This window comes from Acomys minous, assembly GCF_964271855.1.
Source record: "Acomys minous genome assembly, chromosome: 2".
NCBI lineage: Eukaryota > Metazoa > Chordata > Mammalia > Rodentia > Muridae > Acomys > Acomys minous.
The window spans coordinates 42,831,761-42,850,236 of NC_140484.1; the positions used below are offsets into that span (position 1 = coordinate 42,831,761).

An 18,476-nucleotide genomic window follows, 5' to 3' on the forward strand; every position below is an offset into this window, starting at 1 on the left:
TGGGTTGTGAAATCAGTTTAATAGCTAAAGACAACCATATTTCAAAAATGGAATAGAAAAAAAATACAGGAACAAGAGAACACATAAGAGCAGATGCTCTTTTCATTAATAACTTAAAATGGGATATACCACTTTTGTAGTCTTAGATTTTAAAAAATTAATAAAAAGCCTGAAAGACTAGGAAGGCGCGTGGGCCATGTAGTAACTGTTGGAACCAGGCCATGATCAGGACTTTCCTTCCTGGGCATAAGATGGTTTGGATTGGTAAGGAAGAGCAGACTCAGAACACAGCATCCATCTTTAGGGTGAGAAGGCAGAAGAGCTGGTGTTCTAGTATATGAAATGTTTTACTTACTTTCCTTTCCTCATAGGAGTTCAGTGGGACCAGAAAAGGCATAGAAAATTAACCCTACAGATAACACCTAAAAAGACCATCAGCTATGGAAGAGGCCCCTAGCTACCGGGCATCTTACATTTGCCTTCTGTCTGGCTCATCATGTAGGTGGCAAAGACCCCGAAAGATGATGAGTAGCTACCTGTGTAGGAGATGTTATTGTAGAACCAGAACAGTCTCTTGCTGAGGGTGTCATGTCAATTTCAGTACCTTTTAACTAAAGACACTCTGTGTCCTCATTTCCATAAGATCTCAATAGAAAAGGAAGAAGACTTGTATTTGTAAACCACATTCAGCACACACTCATCAGTCTGCTCAGTACTCCATAGAGTCACATACCACTTCTCCATCTAGAACCTCTGCCTGATCATGGGACTGTATCTTTTGAAGTTTATACGTCGTTGGTAATACTAACCAACTAAGTTTACATTAGTTGGTTGTGTTTCTTATAACTGGTATATGTAGCATGGAGATATGAGCATTATATTCACTTGCATGACTTCCCCACTTACCTAGAAGGTGGTGCCTTGCTAAATTAGAAGGGGCTGCAACTTACTCAGAAACCTCACTGTTTCTTAATTTGAAACCCTTTCTACTTTATTGCCTCTTTTGTAAAATAAATTATCTCATGACATTTAAAAATATTTTGACTTTAGCATTGTGGGTTCTTGTTTGTTTTTTTGTTTGTTGTTTAAGCATTATAGCATTCTTTAAAAGGGAAAAATTTGAGGTACCCAAAGCCTGACACAAAAGAAATGTAACTTCAGATTTTACAGGTCAGTATGAATATTTTTTAAAAATTGAGTTCTTTATACAAATATAAGTTTGAGTTGTAGTTTAACGCCTACTGTCTGTATCATATTGCCTTGATTTAGAATTTCTGTCACTGAACATATTTCTGTGACATCAGTGCTTCCTTCTAGTTAAATCTTTGTAACAATGATGTTAAATAAAAATGAGGCTGTTAAATATCTAATGATTAGAAATATTCTCTAAAGCAGAGAATGATGAAAGCCTCGGTGTTTGTACAACATCCTCATACCACTGGTGTGTAATCGACTGTCCAAGTCACCAGTATAGGGGCATAAAAACATTTCAAAAACCAATATACTGTAGCTTATAATGGAATATTCTAACTATCAATGATAATACACCCATACCCACCAGTAATTATAGATTGTTTTGGGGACATGTATAATTTTTTTAGTGGTCATCTCTCTATACAAGTGCATTATACTTAATGAATTGCCAGGGAAGGTGTACTTTAAAAATACAATCTTTTCCTACTTTTTTAATTGTACAGTTGCATTTTTTATGAAAGGAACTAGTGTCTTAACTATTTTCATATTGACTGAATACCCTGCACTTCTTTGGGGTGCTTATTATTTGGTGAAAACATAGCCATTGATTATTACGGGATTTTTTGAGTATCTATTTCTGCATTGCTTCCTTATTTCCTTCACTTTTCTATTCCTAGTATCTCTTGTATGTAAACATGACTTAATTACCTATTACACACTGGCTACCTTAATTGTGTGTGTGTGTGTTTTTATATATATATATATAAATTGTCTATTAACACAGGCATTTCTAGTGTGGTTCTTATTCCTAAAACTAATCTTCGTCTTTTTCTTTCATAAAACTGGTTGGATATGCTAACGCTTGAAACAGTACTTACTCCTTGGAGGAGGGTAGATTTGGGTTGCATGCTAAGACAACTGTCCAGTTTAACAACATGTGAGTCCAATAAAGCTTTCTGGTCTTCACTCTGGTTTAGTTGTTATTGAACAGAGCCAGGAGCTTTTCCCTTCCTCCTGCCTGTCTGAAAATCTACCCTCTCTGGGGCCTAACTCGCTCCACGAAATCAATGTCCTGACTTTCAGCTGAAGAGGACAGCTTTCTAGCCACGCATGCTTACTCACCATTGACTGAAAGCTTGAGGGAATCGTTGTTAAACTCAGCCACCAACTTCAGATGGCTAATTTTTTTCAGTAGTTGGTGAATATACTTTAAAAGAAAGACTAAGGGAGAATTTCTACAAACAGAATTAATATTGACAGAAATTACTTAACGTTGATATGGTGAGTTTAGCTTTGCTATAACTAAAAAAGATATTTGTTACTAATTTTTGATTTATTCCATAACTCTCTTGCTCTGAAAGGCATTTTCTTTTATGTTAGCCAAAGGTTAAGTTGTCAGTCGCTTAGTGCTAGAAAGTACTTGAAAAAGAGTTCCACATTGTTTAACATCCTTAATTGAGGTTATATTGGTATGCTTCTTTTAGATTAATTGGCTAATGAGACTCCGCTAATCACCTTAGCCATGGTGTGTAATAGGGAAGGGGTCGCAAAGTGAATGTTGTTGTCTAAGGTTCTGAAAAACTTGGAGAGCTACATGTTTGTCTTCTCCTTGACGACTAATTATTTCAAATAAAATTTAGTATCCATTTGCCCAGTTCTTCATGCTTGAACAAAGATTGGCTTTTAAAATGTAATGCTACTTCGGTAGAATGGTTTCCCACTTGCAATTTTTGGAACAAGTTGGCAATCTGGAGGTCCAGAAACCAGGTGAAAGGGAGTTCAGCCATCAGGTTCTGCAACAGATGTAGCCAATCTGAGAATGGTCTAGACAGACCAAACTACGTAAACCCTCCCTGACTGAAAGCACTGACGCTGAAAACGCGCATATTATACTGACTCTCTGACATCCGTTCCAGCGCTGTGCGTGCTACGGAGAAGTCATTGCTTCCCATCATGATGGTATGGCTGCTGGGAGCTGCAGCTTGCAGCTGCCCATCATCTCAAGAGAGTTAGCCTGAGAAAGGATTCTCATTCAAAGTACAGCTTTTACTGCGAATATGTAACTTTCTTACTGTTGTAAAAGGTAAACCATTTTAAGTGGGAGACCCTTTGAAGCTTGGTGAAAGGTAGGTACATCCTAAGTCCCTAAGAACACACATACCTCTGAGTAAGCAGTGCACACAAAGCCATCCAATGCCTTGCATACGAAGCATTCTACTTCCTGGGGATGTGGGTCTGCACTGTTTTCTGAGCCAGCTATTAAGGAGCTCCAGCACACTCTTTCAAGAGGAGGAAACAGGAAAGCTGCTGAGTTGTTAAGGCTGTAGCATTTTTCTTTTAAACAGAACCATCAGCCACGATCTCTAAGAAACACATCATCATCAGTGCTCATGGTAGAACAGTGTATTCTTATTATCCAGAAAGGCACAGCATACACAGAGCTTTGGCAAGGTTTACATAACATTTGTTAAACAAGTTATGCTTTAGCCATTCCATAAGTTATAAGACCTGGCCATATATATTAGGATACATACATGCACTATCTAGAGACCATTTATCGTAGCTCAGCATTGGCTTTACCACCAAATTGTGGCAAAATTAGATGTTTGGATAATATTAATTTGGCTTAGAAAGTTGGCATGAAAAGAACTACTTTTGAAAGAAATCTTTGACTGGGGGCAGGTAGCTCAGTTGGCAGAATGCTTGCCGAGCATGCACAAAGCCCTGGGCTCCACCCCCAAGCATCACATAAAGTGGTCGTGGTGACACATACATCCCAGCATTTACTAACCTATAAATATCAGTGACACCATACTATTTTAAACCTCTTATGCCAGGAATTAGCAAGAGGCTGAGAAGAACTTCCTGCCTTAAATAGGTTGTGTATATGAAGACAAGAGAATCAGATGATTAAGGTCATTCTTTGCTGCAGAGTATGTTTGAAAACAATATGAAATACATGAGACCTATCAAAAAATTTTTAAAAATAAAAAGTCTTAGCTGAGCATAGTGGCACCACCCACAGTTGCAACAAACACTTGGAAAGTCCAGGCAGGAGGATCAAGGCCATTCCCAGTTACATAGCAAAATTGAATTGGTAGGCTGGGCTACTTAAGACTTTGTTTAAAATGATAATAATAACAAGTAACCCAAAATAAGGCATAGAAAGAAATCTTTGGTTGTTTGGTAGAATGTTAGATGAGTCATACTTAAGCATTAAGGGGACATAATGTTAGAAATGTTTCTTAATTATTTAAAGGTCATCAAGCTTATTAAGATGTTTTAGTTACCTAAATTAATCCTGGAGGTCTGAAGGCATGATCTGTTAATTAATAAGTCCCCTTGTTATGTCATTTTTAATAGCTATTGAACACTTTAATTTCAAAAATAATGGGAAATCACAGTGGCCTTTTAAATTTCTACAAAATACAAAACAGCCAAAAGGTAAGAAAAGAATTCGACAATCAAGAGTTAGATACTTAGAGGGGTTGGTAAAGCAAGTATGTTTCAAGTTGCACTACCCGTCTCTGCCCTGTGGGCTATATAATGTCCTTGGATCCTGCTCCAGGTGTTCAGAAGCACTTGTAGATCAGGCAAGAAGAACTGCGATCACCCTTGGTCTGGGGGAAGTGGGCCACAGCATCTACACCAAGTTAAATTCCCGTAGGTTTAGCTGTAGGATAGTGTCTTTGACAGCAGCAAACACAAAGCGGATGTTCTCTGTGTCTGTAGCACAAGTGAAGTGAGAATAGATGACTTTCTCTTTGTCAGGATTCTGGTCTTGATACAGCTTCAGGATAAAGTCCCTGGCTGCTTTGACATCTTGCTTTGGTCCTGGTCATGAGAGGGATAAAGAAAGAGACTCACCATCACATCCTCCTGTAAGCCATTTCAAATGCATATTTGTTCTTATTTGGGATCCTTCTTTATCAATCTTACTTTTCTTAGCTATAAAGTTTACATTTGTTTCATTATGTTTTTGAAACATAATGAAATTAAGTTTCATTATGAATCCATAATATAGTATTCTAAGAATATTTTCTAGTATGTATGTGTGTGTACATGCATGTGACCAGAGAACAGTTTCATGTTACTCTCAGGAATGCCATGTACCTCCATTGACAGGGTCCTTCATTAGCCCACAGCTCCCCAACTAGGCTCAACTGGCTGGCCAGAAAGTCCCAGAACCTACTGTCCCCCTTCTCCGACCTCCCCCATCCCCCCATCCCCCCACCCCCATTCTGTGAGTCCGAGTCCAACTTCTTTAGATGGGTTCTGGTGTTTTTATTAACTGAGTCATTCCCTAGCCCACTATTTTGTCTTTTTAAAGTGTCTACTGGTATATCTAAAAATTGTACTGTAAAGTGGCTTGTCTAAAAATAGTGGCCTAGTGGCCTCGTTTTGTTTTCTAACCACTTTTGAAGTGATACTAACTTCAGGCAGCTGTGGACTGGAGGGCAGGGGGTGTGGTGCAAAACCTAGCCTCGCTAGATTGGTTCTAAAGCTTAACCGTTCTAATCTATACTACCAGATTATTTAATTAGAGGAAGGGGATATGCTGAAACACTAACGGAAATATCAATGAATGTCAGGAGCATACTATTTGAGACCTCTTGTGCCAGGAGGGATTAGCAAGAGTGAGAGAACTGTCTTGCCTTGAGCTGCTGCATACATGAAGACTTCAACACCCACCCAGTGTTTAAGAAGAGGCTACCCTGTAACCCTACTGAGCAGCAGGGGTTCTGACTAAAGCTGTGAGAACTAGCTCTCCTCCAAAGAGTTGCCAGGGAAGCTGAGTGAATGCATATGCAGACAGGATTCCCCAGCCGAATGACCAGGCTGCCAGGGCAACAGAAACCTGTAAGATAGGAAGGTCACAAGGGTTTTCCTAGGGGAGGTGCTTGAGCTGTAGGGCCTGACCAGCCAGGTAGAGTCAGCCAAATGAGTTGGCACTTGCATCCGGCCTCTTGGAGTGAGAGGTGAGCCAGCGGGAAGGCCCCAGAAAAGCCATGCTGAAGACTGGTGCTGAAGAGAGAAGAAGTCAACAAGATTGCTGTAACAGCAGTGTTCCCAAAATGAATACTTACCTGTGTACTCTGGGAAGTAGCTAATTAGATGAGAGTACATGATTTTCTCTTCCAAAAGATCCTTCTTGTTTAAGAACAGAATCACAGATGAGTTCAGAAACCAGGGGTAAGTGATGATGGTTTTAAACAAGGCTTTACTCTCTTCCATACGGTTCTAGTGAGAAACAAGGAAGTTGGGCTAAGCCAAGAGGAAAAGCAAGACTTGGAAACATCATGCAAAGTGGCTGGGTGCATCCTCTCTCCCCTTAGGGTCACTGCTCTTTCTTTTGAAAGCACTTGGGACCACCAGACCTGCTTCCATCTGACCCCTCCCTCACCTGACTACTTGATTCTGAGCCTTCTCCTTGGAGCACACTATGTCTTCTGCCCTAAACAAGGCTTTTCAGCAACTTGAAGCAGAAAGTTTAAGTCATTGGACACTTTTGTTTTTTATGATGGTTTGGTTACCAGGTGGTTGGACACCAGCTTCAAGTAGGTGTGCGCTGCTGTACAATGCCTCAGGTGGGCTGGAAGGAAGGAAAACTGCTCCAGGAAGATCAGGAGGAGCTCTCCTTGAGCCCTCAGGCAGAGAGGAACTAACACTGCAGGGCACTGTGGCCATGCTTTTACAAGTGGGATATTGTCCCAATTTGGCTGTTGAGCACAGTATTCCAAAAATTTACCTTTCCCAAACCCATGGAGAAGTGAGTCCAGCAACAATCATGCTTCTAGGCAGTAATTTTAAACAACACGCTTCAAAGAAAATACTAAAAGCTTCAAGTTCAAGAGGGCAAGATAGCTGAGGAACCAATCGTATCTTGTGATAACTACTCTACACAGCACTTTCTCTAAAGTATTTCTGAAAGCGGGGAGACAGAGAAGAAAGCAACCATAAAAGCATGCAAGCTCAACACATGCTCCACAGGGAGGCACCTTGAATCTATTCCCTACAGTCCCACACCTACGTGTTTTCCCACTCCGCAGACCGGGATCCAGAAAGTCTCTTCAGAAGGAACTCATCCACTTTTATAGATTCTCTAAAGCATAGTATTATCTTAACCAAGTCATATATACAACTGGAAGGAATGGGCTGGGATAGCAAGCATTTGCCTTCTCTCCAGACACCTGTGTGGTTTTGAGGAGAATGTTCTTAATTTTTAAGAACATTGGACTGACCTCTTGGTCCCTTGAGCACCCAGTCCTTTGACACTTCTGAGAAATATCATAAGTAAGTCCTAAGAATTATAATTTTTTATGTTAGTATAGTAACTTTTTTGGTTTGTTTTGGTTTTTGAGACAGGGTTTCTCTGTAATAGTCCTGGCTGTCCTGGAACTCTCTTTATAGACCAGGCTAGCTTTGAACTGAGAGATCCGCCTGCCTCCTGAGTGCTGGCATTAAAGGCATGTGAACCGTGCCCAACTTCTATGTACTCTTCTCTTTCTGAAATTCCATTTGAGAGAGTGAGGCAGCAGCCACTGTTAGTCAGATGGCACAAGTAAATGAGTTAGCCCTCCACCAGTTAGCTAATATAGTAGCAGTCCTCAGAGAGAAGCCTTTACTCAAGAGATACAAGCTATAGTTTGTTCATGGGCCACCACCTGATCCTGGGCAGGACACTGATGGCTTACATTCATGCCCTTGTAACAAGAGCCAAGAAATCTTGTTTTAAGTTCAGAGGGAGAGCCCATTAGGAGGACACTGGTATTCCTTGGAAAATAATCTCACAAAGTGACTGACAGTCCTGATCACTATCTGTCAGAGCCTCTGACAGAACTAGACCCAGCTGGCACCTTGCAGCTTTGCAGGAGACACAGGACCTGTCTGGGCTGGATCAGCCCCAGATGCTCTGAGTGAGACCCTTTCAGGAGAGTAAGAACAGATGCCAGCTTGAATTTTTACACTTTCTAAGGGTTGACTTAGTAAACTGAGTTCCCCTGCCTCCCAGGACTCTGATTTTTCCTAGTTTCCACCTTTCATGACACATTATGTTTACCTTGGGGAGTGTTGTGAATAATCCTTGCTCCTAGGCCACAGCCACTGTCAGTCATCTAAGTCAGACTCTCTGGTATTTGACCAGGGCACTCAGTTTTTCCTTAGGTTTCTTAGGAAATTCTAGTGAGGTTCTGGTCCATGCCTCTTGTTAAGTAGTAGGCTGCACCACCTAAATTAGTCACACAATGATTAAAACTCTTGGTTTCTTGTTTGGGAGTTTTTGTTCCTATTTTTCTTGTTTCTTTTGGGTTTGGGTTGGTTTTTTGTTTTGAGTGGGTTGTTTGGTTTGGTTTGGTTTTTGTTTTGAGACAGGACCTCACTATAGCTTTGGCTGGCCTAGAACTAACTCAGAGAGATCTGTCTGCCTCTGCCTCCTAAGTTCTGGGATGAAAGGCATGTGCCACCAAACCTGGCTCTGAAATCTAATGATGTCTATCTCAGAATGCATTTTCTTGCATTCTGACAGGTGACAGTATTTAAGTTACACAGGATTTTGGCATTGGGTCTGCAGTGCACCTGTAGGCTGCATTGGTAACAGTGGTAACCTGAGTGCTGGCTGGAGAAAGAGGGTCTATTTCCACACATAGCTGGCTTTTTGAAAATTGAAGAAATAAGACTGTCTTCCACAGTTACCACCGCCCAGCAGCATACTTCAAAGTTCCCCACCCCAAACATACCTCATTGTCACATTCAGCCAGAACCTGGTCATATTCACTCAGAGCAACCAAGAAAATGATGGAAGTGACGCTCTCAAAGCAGTGAATCCATTTCCGTCGTTCAGATCGCTGGCCACCAACATCCACCATTCTGCTCAACACAGGTGGACAGTCAATGGTTGGAATGCACAACTCCAGGGAAAGGACACAAGCCGTTACACCAGGAAGTTAGTGCCCTCTGGGGTCATCAGTTTAGAGGGAAGGGGCTCTCAATGTTAATGTGTTAGAACACTGCTGCCTTAGGCAGAGGAGAACATTGATGGTTTCCAAGCAAAGGAGGCAGATGGAGCCTGCCTGGTGATAATGGGTAAGAACCTGCTGCAGCAGTCCTGGCACAAAGTGCTAACATCCACTTGGGCACAACTCCAACCACCCACACAGAGACCCAGGACACAAAAGGGACAAAAACAAGCCATTTTCGTGGTACCTCTGTTTTCTCAGTTCCTATATTTAAATGTCTATTTTTTTTTTCAGAGACTGTGTGTGTGTGTGTGTGTGTGTGTGTGTGTGTGTGTGTGTGTGTGTGTGTGTGTGTGTGTGTAATGTGCATATGAGTGCAGTTGCCCTGGAGGCTAAAAGAGGTTATTAGACTTCCTGGAGCTGGAGTTAAAGGTAGCTATGAGCCACTCAACCTGAGTGCTGCCAATAAACTCTCTTAACCGATGAGCCTCCCCTCTAGATCCCCCTCCATCCTAGTCCTGACGTCATGGTTCATCTCACTTATCCACAGATCCTTTCTGTATTAGCTGGCTATGACCCGTTCTTCCCATCTGCATGTGTCTTCTGCTCTGTATGAAAATCCAAAAGCTTTACCTGTGTCTGGGAGATATTTCAGGGACTCAGCCCAGGGATTGCTGACATAAAGCCCTAAGTACTTTTATGAGTCCAGTGGAACCTTATGTAAAGGAATAACTATCATGTCACTAAGGCCCACTGCTGCCACACAAAATGCAAGCTCACTATTACCAGGTCTCTGGGTATTTTAGGGGAAACTAGTAAGTTTAGAGTAAAACATTATTTTTAAGTATTAGAGCAAATATTTTTTCCAACACCATGGCAAAGGGCCTGAGTTCAGTCGCCAGCACCCACATGGTGGCTCACTACCACCTGTGACGCTAGTCCTAGGGGTCAGATGCACTCATTGTCTCAAAGGGCTCTTGCACACACTGGTGCACATGCATATACACTGAGGCACACACATACACAAAATAATTTCTAAAGTGCTTTAAATGTTTCAATGTTTTTAAAATGCCCTCTACTATAATTTATTTTTCCTGTACAAAATTCAGTAAAGATCTATAAAAGTCTTATGTCAGACAAGGTAACAAGGGAGAGAGAAATTATATTCAGCATTAGTGAACATCCTGCGTTAGACTGTGTAGTCACAGGAGTACACATCTGTGTGTCTACCATAAGAAGGCTTCTCCCCGGTAGGAAGAGCCCAGAAGTCCCTCTGTTTTGGAGCTTGAGACCCCAGAAGGTTATCCCCACCTAAGGGCTGCTTAGGAATTGCACACCTAAGACTCTGCCCCAAGACTAGCCCCCTGAACAGACAGATCCCTGAAGGACTCTGGGAGACAGACTTACCGGAAGATGATGTTTTCCAAGTCGAATGGGTACTCTATGATGCCAGTGGTGGGCACTCGAACACGAAGCACGTCCTGTTGTGTTGGCACGAAAGAGGGCATGGCGATTCGGTCGATATCAGTCAGGTAACTGTGACATTAAAGAGTCAAGATGCTGAGGCTCCATTTTGGATATGGAAAATACCCTTCCTTGCTCAGAGGAAGTCCTCCCTGACCACAGGAACCCCACAAGACGTGGAGGACAGCAGTAACATTTGGAGGTGACTATGCCAGGTCTCTCTATTCTCCTGATAAGGTTCTGAAGGGGCCAGGGCTCAGAAGCACATTTGTGAGCCTTCTGAGAATGCAGGTTGCTCCATCCCAGTTGTTAGCAGCATTATCTATGTGACTGTGAGGGAAGCAGAAGCCTAGAGGCCACAGAGGTGAGAAATGAAACTGGACCCTCACCCAAAGGACCTGGCCACTTGCCTTCATCCAAAAACATTACATAATGTAGCCACTGTTCTCACAAGAGCAGCTTCTGGTGAGCTTCTCCATAGATGTAAATATACAGACCCATCACAGCCAGTAACAGCGGGCTGCTTCTGGGAGGGGACACAGGGCCCACTAGTTTTGACCTTGAGCAGCCCGACTCCCTGTACAACCTGCCTGCTTCCTTAAAGGGCTTTATTCCTCCCTACTCTGTTGCCAATCTAACATCTTACTGGTTTCTTTGCTTTTCTTGAAATGCTTTTCTGCTGATGGTGGTTGGATCAATTCTGCCAACCTGGATCGAATTGAACACTTCCTGGGACAAATGTCTAGGGAAAATCATTAATGGCCACAGGGAGTAAGGATGCCCTCCCTGACAGCTGCTTTGTCCCATTCAGGCTTGCTCAGAAGGAGGCCAACACTTAAGAGGAATTGAGTGGTTTGGGGGAGGGATGCCATGGCCGTGGGAAGAGGAACAGTGTATGGAGGAAGGAGAAAATACTGAGCTTCAGAAGCACAAACTAGCAGCAACCCCAAGAAGAAAAGTGTGTGCTCAGTCACCTGTTGGGTGACACACAGTCCTGGGGGACTCTTAAAGGGAAATGCTGTGATCTTTCTGAAATGGTGTACAATAGAAATTCTCATGTGTTGATGGTTTAAAGCTAGAACTTTATGGATCCAAAGTACCTAAGAAGAGGTAGACTTTCAGAGAGAGTCTGGCTTTAAGAGTCCTGTGTGGCAGTACTATTACTTCAAACAAGATTTCCAACCTTGTGGCAGACATTGGGCTTGGTACTTTGTTGATAAAGATGGATATGAAAGATATTGATTTACATTCAAAACTTTAGATGCACCAAGATAGAAAAAATGTTTTCTTCAAAGTTGCCAAATAGAAATAGCCAAAACACTATGAATGTAACATTTATCTAACTCCTGATTGTTTCATGTTTCTTTTTGCTGTAGGTAGTACATAGTATATATGTGTAATAATATAAATGTTTATGTAAAAAAGATAAATAAATAAATAAAATATGTAATATATACAGAAAAAAAAAAAAAAAGAGTCCTGTGTGGTGGTCTTGCAAATGCCTATGTACAGCACTAGAGGGCAGCACAAGATCAGCAGCTGATTTAAGTAAAGCTTGCCTGCCAGAGGGATATGGAGAGGAAGAAAATGAAAACTACAGGCAGGCATATTCTTTGCTTAAATCATAACTTCACCAAAATTTAGATCAATTCCTCTAAAGGAATATCTAGTTTAATTGGGTGAGAAAAGGTGGGTGCTGACTCCAGGGGACATCAGGGAACCCACAGAGAACTAAGAGGCTGAGCAATGCCAGGAAGTTGGGGGTGGGGGTGGGGAGGTAGGGAGGACAGGGTGACACTGCCTCGTTTTCACCATTCTGGCAGCCTTATAGAATTGACCTGACCACAGTTCTGGCAGCTGTGGCAGGCAGAGTACTCACTATTTGGCAGAGTCTGACAGCTGGTACTCCCGCCTCCTGTCGTAACACTCCTGGATTCCTGGATCCAGCCACAGCTGCTTGATGGCAGCCACCTGGCCCCTGGAGAGTGCGGAGACTTTGTCTACTTCCACTTCTCTGATGATCTGGGCATTTTCCTACTCAAAGGAAAGAAATAATTGCATTAAGCAAAAAACAAACAAACAAACAAACAAACAAAAGGCTAGCAGATACGGGGGATGATCTTGCCCTGACTCCTGAGGTGGTGCCATCTGATAGGTCCTGAGCTGTGCACAGCCAAGCCCTCAGAAACTGGTGGACTGCATGAGTTAATCTGATTGCTTAGTCTGGGGAAGTGAGCCAGAGACAGCACCAGACCTGCACCTCCAGTCCCGCAATACTACAGGCAGCTGCTCAGACCCAGCACGCAATGGCGAACAGAGATAGCCATGCCATGCAGCCACCTTCCCTTCTTCTACATGCTTTCTGCTCACTCCAGCATCTGTGTAACCAGAAATGTACAGAAACTTTTGGTACGCCAGGGTTATGTGGCAAAGTAGGCCCACCCCAGGTGTAAGAACAGGGACGCGCTATCTCTGCGGGTGTTTCCACCAGTGCCAATTGTCAGCCTGTTCTTTTTCCCTACGTTTCTTTTTCTTTGTATATAATTTTTTAAAGTAGATTTTACTATGTAGATCAGCAATAGGTTTAGCAGAAAACTTCAACTCAGTAGAAAGTCCCTGTATGCCAGCCATATAGCCCGATGAGTCAGTGTGTGGTCCTTTCCCACCTGGGAACCACCCCAGAGTACCTGCTCTGCACAGCAATCACTAGATGGTTTATTATAGTAGTTGTTCTACTGTTACACTAATGGTTTCAGCCAGGAGTTCTGTGAGAGCATATACCAAATAATTTTTTTCTCATTTGCCAAACGAGCACATACCCACCACACTTGAACCTCTGCGTGTAATCCCTTCCACTGTCCTTGGCCAGAGAGAGTGATGGAGGGTCCTGTGTAGTTTATGTGGAGGACAGGCACTGTCCCCAGCTTCTGGCTTCCCATTGCCTCTCTGTTCTCCCCAACAGGATCAAATGCTCTCCTCCTGCCCTGTGGTTTCCTCCTACCCTATTGCTGGCTGCCTCTGCCCTCTACATTTCAAGTGGCCATAGACCTTTGTCTTCCAACAAGTCTAGAGACTCCACAAGAGCAGAGTCAATACCTTACTTGTCTTTTTTTTCTAAGAGCCCAGTTCAGTGTCTACAAGTAACTGGTACCTTCATTTGGTGTGTGAGCTCAATAAACACAAGGTGGTGCATATAAAACGTATCTGTGTAACAGGCAGGAGTCCATAGCCACGGAATGTGAAAAGTGCAGGACAGAAGCCTGTGCAGAAGGTGGTAAGCCCACAAACGAACTTGGGGACTCACTGTGGTGGCTGTCAGTCACCTGACTAACTTCTCCCCTTCTTGCATATCATGCACCCTAGGCTTTTTTTTTTTCTAAACTTAACAGTGAAATCCAGCTTCGCTATTGAGAATTAGACCCAAAAAGTTCACAGGGAATTGGGTGGGGAATTGCCATGCTGCATACAAGGTAGCTAGCATCTGCCCAGGAAGCAGACAAATAAAGCAGGAGTCTCAGAGGAAAACAAATTCAAAGACAGAAGTGTTTTGGGAGCAAGGCAGCAGTTGCAGAAACATCACCAATGACCAAGCTCTCAAAGAGAGTTCACAAAAGACCTATATTAATGTGGCATAATGAAACCCATTATTTTGTACTGTTAAAATATACTAATAACAATGGGAAACACTGTTCAATAATGACTTTCCTTTTCCCTTTTCTCGAAAGCACCATTTTCACAGCTTGGTAAGGGAAATCAGAAGACAGATGTGTTTCATGCAGAAGTTCCCATGCCAGCCATGCAAGTGTCACAGATGAAGTGGCGCCTTCTTAAAGGGCCTTCTGGCTGCTGCAGGGTGCCTCTGTCAAGCACAGTGGGGCTTCTAACTCGGATCTGGCAGGCTGCCCAACCTGTCAGGCCCTCATCACAGGGGCCACTATACTGTCAATGGCCCAGCACAGCAGCCATCACTGCAGGGCCTTTTGTTAGGGAACTGTGTGTTTATGTTTTAAATTTGTTTATGTATTTTAATTGGCAAATTGATTCTACATAGTTATATATACCACATGTTTTCTTGACATATGTAAATATTTAACATCTATATGTGTGTGTGTGTGATCTTTGTATGTTGAGAACACTAAGACACACTTTCTTCAGGTCTCCAGGAGGTGTGGGAGGCCTCTTGAACAAATTCATCTTGTCCAGCTGACATTTTAATTAAAATTAATATCCATTTAGGGTTGGAGAGATGGCTCAGCCATTAAAGGCTAGGCTCACAACCAAAATAATTAATATCCATTGACATGTTATAAATGATGAAACCTTAACTATATGCTGTTTGAAAAGTTTACTGATATTTGATAGCCTCAAATATAGCAAGCTTTGTTTTAAAAGTAAGATTAAAATTAAAAACCTAATTCAAAATCAAAGTTCCCTGCAGCACAGCATTTTCAACATCTGAACATCTCTGCCCCATGTTTCCACAACCCTGTCCATATCCAGGGTCCACTGCATACTCTACTAAAGCTTGTGAGTGGGGACTCGAGACTCCACAACCATTGGCTTTTAAAGTCTTGCAAGCATTGCTACTAGTCAGCTGTGCCAGAGGCACTTTCCCTGTAACACACACACACACACACACACACACACACACACACACACACACACACACACACACACACACAGAGTCATGCAAGCACACACCAAAACCCAAAACACTCTGCTTCTAATAACGAACAGAAAAGTTGCATCCATTCTAGCACTGAGGGCAGCTAGAAGTGGTGGATTAATTCTCGTTTTAAATATGCCTGAATGAGTTGGCAAGCTAAGAAGCAGAACACAGAGAAGAAGGCAGCTGCTCTCCCTGCCGCTGCTCCTGGCTCAGCAGCTCCAGTTTCAGCACCACGTGGGGAGACATGGGGACTGGGGTTGGAGGTTAGCAGAATAAAAGGTCCTCCCAGGTTCTTTGGCCCTTGGTTGTTCCACAGAGTGGCCCTAGTAGCTTGCAGCTTACTACTGGGGGCTCAGATATGGCCATCCCTCCTACAATCACCACTGACACTTAGTGGGAGAGACTCCACTTGAGTGTTTGGAAGCTCACATCTTCCACATCCCCCACACATGAGATTAGGAAAAGCCTATTTCTACCACTGTTTTTCTCTTCATATTTTCTCTAAGAAAATCATGAAACAATAGAATTCATCGATGAGAAATTATTGGAATAAAAAGCTTCAGTGCTTTGTTTACCTTTAGTCTAAATTTCAGTGGGTTTCATAGTGCAGAAAAGGCTTATAGCAAAGACTCGTGATAAATTGTATGCATGCACATACACCCATACACACATGCACATACACATGCACATGCAAACACACATGCACTCATGCACACGTGTACACACACATAGTCCCATGCACATGTACCCATGCACATGTGTATACACACATACACACAAACAAACACACAGCTACAGTGATGATGCACTTGACAGGCAGGACCCATGGCCTTGACTACACTATCATGGTGGTTCCCATAATTCCCTTCTGCATGTCTCTAGATTATAGTTAAATATGAAAAGACATTGGAAGTTTGGGAACACAGAAGGGAAGCGGTAGCCACTGCACTCAGAAGACCAGAGATCCACTCCAGCCTGCACACACTAGGGTTGGTTTTCTAGTCAAGCTCCTGCTTTAAATCCCAATTTCTCCACAATCTGGTTCAGTTTCACGCCCTGCACACACATGAGCAGGTCTGTGAGAGAGCGTGCCTGTGTTGTCAAGGTGGGGAGGGGCAGAGGCAGGTGTGGGCCTACACCCTCCTCACAGGCTTCCCTCACCTGCTTCACATCCAGCTTCCCCCCCCCCAACTGTCAGCCTTCCTGATGCATAAAAACTTTACACCCACTGTCAGATACATAGAGGCAGCAGCTTTCCAGAGCCTTCCTCTCCATCCCACAGCAACGGCACAGCCCTATAATTAATTACTCCACCATTCTGCCACAGTCTCAGCCAAACCCAAACTGATGCACCAGTGCTTCTGTTAAAGCTCTTCTGATTCTATTCTGGGTTAAAATTCCCTATAGTCATGGGTCCATGTGTTTCTACCACTGTCCAGGGCCCTGGTGTTCTCCAGGCCTGCAGAGGAGAGAGAAGAGCATGGGATACTGGGCAGGAAGTTCAGTGAGCCAGGTCTGGAGAAGACATCACTTCTAGACACAGTTCATTGGCCAGGATCAGTGAACGAGTCCACTGAGTGTAGAAGAGGCAGAGGAACCTGGCTTCCTGTACTCAGATGAAAAAGGAAGCGGAATTGGGTGAAGGCTGGTGTCTATGCTACTTACAGACTCACAAAACCTGTTTTGCAGAGGTGACTTCTGACACATTTATGATTCCAGTGTGGCCAGTCAAACTACAGTCACACTGCCTCCTTTTGCACTGACCACAACAACAGTGCCAAGTTGCTAAGTCAGAACCCAAGTGGACTGCAGGGCTTTAAACACTCCCTTGGCTACACACACACACACACACACACACACACACACACAGTATGCTAACCCCAGAAACAGCTGGATAGTTAAATGCATCCATATAGCACACCACTGTCCTTCCACTTCCTGAATTTATTCATCCAGGATCTGCTCTACAGAGGAATCATTCTGCACTGGGTACTAATAAGTACAAGAATGTGACTGTGGAAAACACATCAGCTGTTCTGGTATTCAACCTTATAGAGCTACGGAGAAGACGCTAGAAGACATCCAGAGTGTGGGGCAAGAACTCTTGAAAAATGAATTAAGTGAATAAGAAAGAGGAGAGAGAGAGGGGGGAGAGATGGAGGCAGGGAGAAAGGGGGGAAGGAACGGGGAGAGAAGAGGAAGATGGAGGAGGGAGAGAGGGGGCATTCTACCTATACAAATTTGCCCACTCTAAAACCTACAAAGAGCCATGGCCGGCCAAGATGGACGGAATCCTGCAGTGAAATTAAACAAAAGTACCACCAGTGGGAAAAGTTGAAAGCATTCTGATTTTGATTATTTTACAAAATGTAGAGAATTTTCCATTTTTCCCCTTAATTACTTCCTTAAGCAAGCCATGGTGATATGTACTAGTTGCCTAGAGGTTTAATATCAACATTGGTTTGTTTGTTTGTTTTTATAAAGTGCTTATGTTGTGCCAATTAGTTCAGGGCCAATGACTAGCTGTTCCTATAGAACATGAAATCCCAGACAACATGCTGGCCTCAGCAGAGGTGCACACCCCCACCCCAGTTTTACCTGGTGCATTGTCCAATCACCAGAAGCCAGTCCACTTCCAAAGAGGACTTTCATACAACCTAAATCCTTCCCCAACTCCCTAAAGCAGGTTTCATGCACAAGAAAAGGCAAATTTAGGGGAGTGGGGGGCAAGGAAGACCTCTGCTGAGCAACTGCAGCCAGGCAGGTCCATCCAAGTCTGCACTGCAGCAGCAGCAGCATTGAGCAATGCAGGTCTTTGATAGCACCAGGCCACAGCTCATCTGAACATCTCTGCTTCAAGCCCACCTTGGGGCCCAGGCATGGTTCCAGAATAATTGTGGATACTTTCTAGTAACCAAACATTCTCCTTCTCCTGGTCAAGTGGCAGAGAACTTGTGGGCAGTGGCATAAACAGACTGGAAACAGAGGCTGGGCAGGAAGTGGTATCCCAGTAGCTCATGGTCCTCTGCATTTGGCAGCATTGAGATAACGGGAATGCTACTTCCAGCTGGTCTCTTTGCATCTTCACCTGCATTCATCATACTGTTCCTGATTTACAAACTGGGGTACACTGAGCCATGGTGTTTTATGTCTAAACATCTCTGCCTTTTTGGGCTGCAAATATAACATCCTTG

The 18,476-nt window shown here is 43.2% G+C and overlaps 1 protein-coding gene across 1 annotated transcript in view; it reads right to left on the reverse strand.

Annotated features, from left to right (window-relative positions):
* The window catches only part of GNA14 (G protein subunit alpha 14), a 175,943-nt gene continuing 157,467 nt past the window's right edge, over nt 1-18,476 (reverse strand). The window contains exons 3-7 of the mRNA XM_084800536.1: nt 12,493-12,647; nt 10,557-10,685; nt 8,931-9,060; nt 6,282-6,435; nt 1-5,028 (exon numbers count right to left, since the gene is read on the reverse strand). Of these exons, the coding sequence (XP_084656662.1) occupies nt 4,838-5,028; nt 6,282-6,435; nt 8,931-9,060; nt 10,557-10,685; nt 12,493-12,647 (759 nt within the window). The 3' untranslated portion in view covers nt 1-4,837. The remainder of the gene's footprint in view (nt 5,029-6,281; nt 6,436-8,930; nt 9,061-10,556; nt 10,686-12,492; nt 12,648-18,476) is intronic.